General features: G+C 42.0%; 1 protein-coding gene across 1 annotated transcript in view; it reads right to left on the bottom strand.

Annotated features, from left to right (window-relative positions):
- The window catches only part of NARF (nuclear prelamin A recognition factor), a 29,149-nt gene extending 25,317 nt beyond the window's left edge, over nt 1-3,832 (bottom strand). The window contains exons 1-3 of the mRNA XM_026654450.2: nt 3,591-3,832; nt 2,161-2,343; nt 846-926 (exon numbers count right to left, since the gene is read on the bottom strand). Coding sequence (XP_026510235.1) covers nt 846-926; nt 2,161-2,187 — 108 coding nt within the window. The 5' untranslated portion in view covers nt 2,188-2,343; nt 3,591-3,832. The remainder of the gene's footprint in view (nt 1-845; nt 927-2,160; nt 2,344-3,590) is intronic.
- Between the last annotated feature and the right edge of the window lie 1,315 nt (nt 3,833-5,147).

Below are 5,147 nucleotides of genomic sequence, written 5' to 3'. Positions count from 1 at the left end.
GAGGGAGATACCGTGTCATTTTAAGAGTTGGTAAGTATCAGCTGCATGTCATTCTGGTAATTATGAACCACGGTTATTTGAAGGAGTAAAAAATGCAAAAAAAGCTTGATTGAGATAAAAAAAAAAAGGGTTGTGCCTGTTTTATTGTAAGATTCGAGGAAGCATTTTCAGCCTTTTCAACTCTTTCTACAAAGCCACTGAAAGAAATTATCTTGTGGGTGCTCTTCACTGAATGCTATGTTTTCAATTTCATCCTTAAGAAATCGTCAATATAATAAACCTGCTTTTCATAGCTGTTGAATACTCACGTATCCCATTGACTTTAATTGGAGTTCTAGGTGCTCTGCACTTTTGAAAAACCAAACCCTGTGTTTGTATCCCTATCCCTAGAGCACCACGTGGATAGAAAATTTGTATCCGCATCTGATTCACAAAAATGATCTGCAGATATCTGCATCAGTGGATAGCCATGGATATCTGCAGATTTGCAGAGCTTTCGATATAAAATTTGGATCGGTTTCCATCTGCGATCTGCAAAAATGTTCCACAGATATCCGTATCCATGGATATCTGTGATACGGATATCTGTGGCTATAAAGTGGATATCCGCGGATTTGCAGGGCTCTACCTATTCCAGCTCCCTTCTGGATTATTTTCTGTGAATAGTTCTTACATGTAGGACTTTGGTTTATAAGTACAGTGCATATATTTATTTGTGTATAGCTTATCCTAACATTTATTTATTCTTTTCCAAAGGAAAAAAGGGCACAGAACAGAGCAGGATAAAAGTCAAAGCAATAATATACCTTAGATTAATAAAATCATTTAAAAAAAAGGAACATTACCTCCTCATTTTCATCATTCGTGCTCAGTGGATCAACCGATGTATTTTGCTTGTCATCATTTTTCTGTTTTTTACTACATTCCTGAAAGAGATCATAGAAATGTGTGTTATAAACCAAAAAACACTGCTCAAAAACATTTTTAACTAGGTCTATGACTTCAGATTGTGTGTTACATTTTTTCAACATGTTTATTACAATGAAAACATTGATGGGAAGTTCACCTGCTTGGCTTTTACAGCTTTGGGTGTATTTTTAACACTGGGGGCAGGGATAAGGAAAGAGAGCAGGGAGAAATGTACTGGAGTATATATGGCAACCAGTATAGCAGGGGTGGCCAGCCTGTGGCTCCGAAGCCACATGCGGCTCTCTTCAGAAGTTAATATGCGGCTCCTTGTATAGGCACCGACTCCGGCTACAGGTGCCAACTTTCCAAGGGGGGAGGGGTGCTCACTGCTCAACCCCTGGCTCTGCCACAGGCCCTGCCCCCACTCCACCGCTTCCTGCCCCCTCCCCTCAGCCTGCCGTGCCCTCGCTCCTCCCCCCCAGAGCCTCCTCCATCCCACGAAACAGCTGATCAGGAGGTGCAGGGAGGAAGGGGGAGGCGCAGCGGGGCAGCAGGCGGGTGGGAGGAGGCGCTGGGAGCGGGGAGCTGATGGGGGATTGCTGACATATTACTGTGGCTCTTTGGCAATGTACATTGGTAAATTCTGGCTCCTTCTCAGGCTCAGGTTGGCCACCCCTGCACTATAGTGTACCATAAAATTGTCACATCAAGCCATTTGAAATGTAATCAGAATATAATGAAAATTGCATAAAAGATCATGTCACACACAAAAAATCAGCATCAGTAGGTTACATTAAATGTCATTCCCATCACAACTTGCCCAGAGAAATAAATATAATTAAACCTTTCCTGGAAAAAAAAAACAGTTTATAAATTATTATATGAATGGTATCAGTAAGGTAGACTACAAGAAGCAAGCCCATTTGGAAGTATGCACTGTGTAGTGGCTATCTGTGACCTGGTAATCTATAACCAAATTCTATTACTGCACCACCGTCTCAGATATAATATATAAAAAAGTTCAAGTCACTTAACTGTGCACTGGCTGCAACTTAGCCCTGCCCTGCGGTATAAAGTTAAGCCCCTCCAGCGGCCCTGACTTGCTTTACTTATTCAAAAATGGAAACCCCTTGAAACACAAAGGATCCTCACATTATGTAACAGATCAAGCAAGTGAGTATCTGACCCGGGGGTGGAGTCAAACTACTTACTGTTTCCCCATGCATAAAGTCGTAAGAAAATAGCACTCACCTTTTTGGTACAGTTTTCACACTTCATCGGTGAGTCTTTGTATTACTTTTTGGTATGTATGTCTATTCAATGTTTAAAGGTGATTTTCTTACTACAGAAGAGTGTTGATTCTCTTTATTCTACAGGCAGAGGAAGAACGGAGGAAGCAGACGGAGGAGTTCAATGACTCTGCTTGTCAGCTCTCTGCAATAAAGGCACAAAGAGCAAGAAATTAGCCCAGCTCCCCCTTCCAATTCCTGTTGCCTTTTGTTGTTATTATTATTGGCCTACTGCCCTCTTATGGCACTCCTCCTGATTGGCACTTTCAAAAGCCATCGAGATGCCCGGGAGTGGGAGGGTCTGACTGCATAGCACCCAATTCGGTCTTCCTGTGAGTGGGAAGGACCTTTAGCTTCTTCAGACTCTATAATGGGGCGGTTTTACCAAAAATAATCATCACCCCACACGTTAGATAATTTGCTTACATTGTAATGAGCAACAAATACCGCAGAGGAAAAGCTTTTAGGAAGATCAGTGGGCTGGATGCAGGGCCTGCAACCAGCATGATTAATGGCTTTAATGTACTGTACAGAAACATTCCCTTCCCCCACCCCCTTGACATGCTTAGAATACAAATCTGTAACCCATGATTCTGATTCATGTTCATGCTGTAGATTCTGGCAGCGAATACATGTTGCTCTGGGGGTCGGTGATTTTGGTCATCCCTGTATTTTGCACAGTGGTAGCAAGCTTTGACACTACATGCAATTGGTGCGAAATGAACATGCAAAACAAGAGCGGTAAAAGGGGTCACCCCTGCACAAGTAGAAGAGACTGTATCTTGCTCTAAGAGGAGACTTGGGACACAGCTTCTCGAGGGAAAGCACAGCTCTCTTCTTAATAATGGTGGGAGTGCTCCATAGACAGTGCCGGTGTAGACGCTGTCTTGCTGGAACATCAAAAGGGGGGCGGCGGGGGGGTGGGGGGACAACAGGTTCACACCGCCGCAATGGAGGAGGAAAAACTGCTTTTGATTTGAGTCTCGTGAATGTGGTGGCGCCTCATTCTCTGCTTAAGTGTTTAATAGCCCCCCTTTTAATCACACACACAAACCTCTCTTCTCTTATCCCAGTGATTACACAAATCGCTCCGTGTGGGGCACCTTAAGCCTTGAATTCTGATCATGTGCAATGAAACGATTCATGATTCTCACTACCATCATCGATTTTTTTTTTCGCAAAGTCAGCACAAGGCTAACAATTTCCCACTGTCACAACCGCAGTACATTGCTTGGCACCCAGATGCAGAACAAAGGGGGGAAATCTAACATTTTTTATGTCTATACAAACACACAGACGTGCTATCACAAGCTGTAACAAAATAACCACCATGCAGCTAAAGGAATGAAAGAGAAGACTGAGAAAGGAAGGGAAAAGAATCAGATACTGTACCTTGCTGCTTGCTTCATTTAACCTACAGTAAATTATGTCCTGGCTGGTAGAAATTAAATAGCATGAGGTAAAGTCTGGAGCATGTTGCGGCTATTAAAGAGATCCATGTATATATTAGGGGAAAAAACTAGGCGACAAGGGTAGGGAGCCAAGCACAGGCTCCAGAAAAAGAAGCGAAGTGCTCTTCTTTTTCACCTATTATTTAATGTAAATTCTTTCTGTCCTGCTTGTGCCCTGAGCGGCTCCCCCGGCAGCCTCCACTCCCTCCCTCCCACTCAGTTAGAAGTGTTCATTGTAGACCTGAGCGCTGTCACGTAGTCCCAGGCACTTATCTGGAACTGCAAGGGACAGCGCCTCTCTGCTGCAGAGGAGGTAAAGGTAACGCCTCATTCTCACAGCTCGGCTAGGACAGAGTGGGGGCAACAGCAGCAAAGAAGCTTCAAGACTGACATTCACACGTTGCTAAAGGGCACTGCTTTGTTTATACACACTTCCCCACTCCATACAGGATGTGCTTTTCTAGCGCCTCAAAAGCAGAAACTAACGTGAAGTTCCACAGATCTCCTTGAGGTTTTTTGTGTTAAGACATTCCTATATTAATTGAGCTTTTTGTGTTGCTTTTTTTCACCATGACTATTAAAAAGAAACTATTAAAAAATATGCATCCGAAGAAGTGGGTTGTAGCCCACGAAAGCTTATGCTCTAATAAATTTGTTAGTCTCTAAGGTGCCACAAGTACTCCTGTTCTTTTATCTCAAACTATAGTACCCGGCTCTTCGAGCTCTGGTCAAGTGAAAAATTCTCTAAGTTATATCTACATTGTAGACTGACTTGCTCCAAGCCTGAAGACTGTGCCTACTGTGCATATATTGATTTCAATAAACAATAAATGAACACAACTGCACTATTTGTTTGTGTCTTCCTTGAGAGACAAATAGAAATTGCTTCTATATTTTGTTCACTTGCAATAACAAAAATTGCAGGAAAGCGGCTTTGCTCACACCCTGCAGTGAGAAGGGAAGCTGTTTGTAGGCTGTATTTGGCCCTTTTGGTGTCCCAAGCATAATTTAAAGTGCTGTTATAAATCAGAAAATAGCAAACAGTGGAAACATGTAAACTCTGTAATTATGCATAGTAGTATGGAGCCTCATCTATCCTCTGCATGACAACTGTACTCACATTCCCTTTAAGGAGACAGTTAACATTAATGGCAAGTCATTGACATACAGAGAGATTTGAATAGCTTTTCCTGCTGTTCTTGAGTTTGTTTGCATGTAATATTCAACAATTACATAAGGGCAAAACTGCATTCTTCTTTCCTTTTATTTTTTTCCCTCTGAGTTTCTCTCTAAGACAGCTCCTTCTGGATTTAGGAAGGTTATGGAAAAATCATATTACTACAGCTAAATACAATGCAAATGATAATTTCCTGTTTCTATAACTCTGTTTTTCATGATTTAGTAAGCACAGTACATGTGATTTTACATGTTTCACTTCTCTTTTGTGACCATTTACATTGTAAAGGCTAAAAAGTGACAATGACCTTGAATCTGTTTT

The sequence above is a fragment of the Terrapene carolina genome, unplaced genomic scaffold, assembly GCF_002925995.2.
Source record: "Terrapene carolina triunguis isolate 2854851 unplaced genomic scaffold, T_m_triunguis-2.0 Scaffold192, whole genome shotgun sequence".
Classification (NCBI taxonomy): Eukaryota; Metazoa; Chordata; order Testudines; family Emydidae; genus Terrapene; species Terrapene triunguis.
Note: the sequence above shows the minus strand (reverse complement) of the source record. Positions and strands in the feature narration are given on the sequence as shown.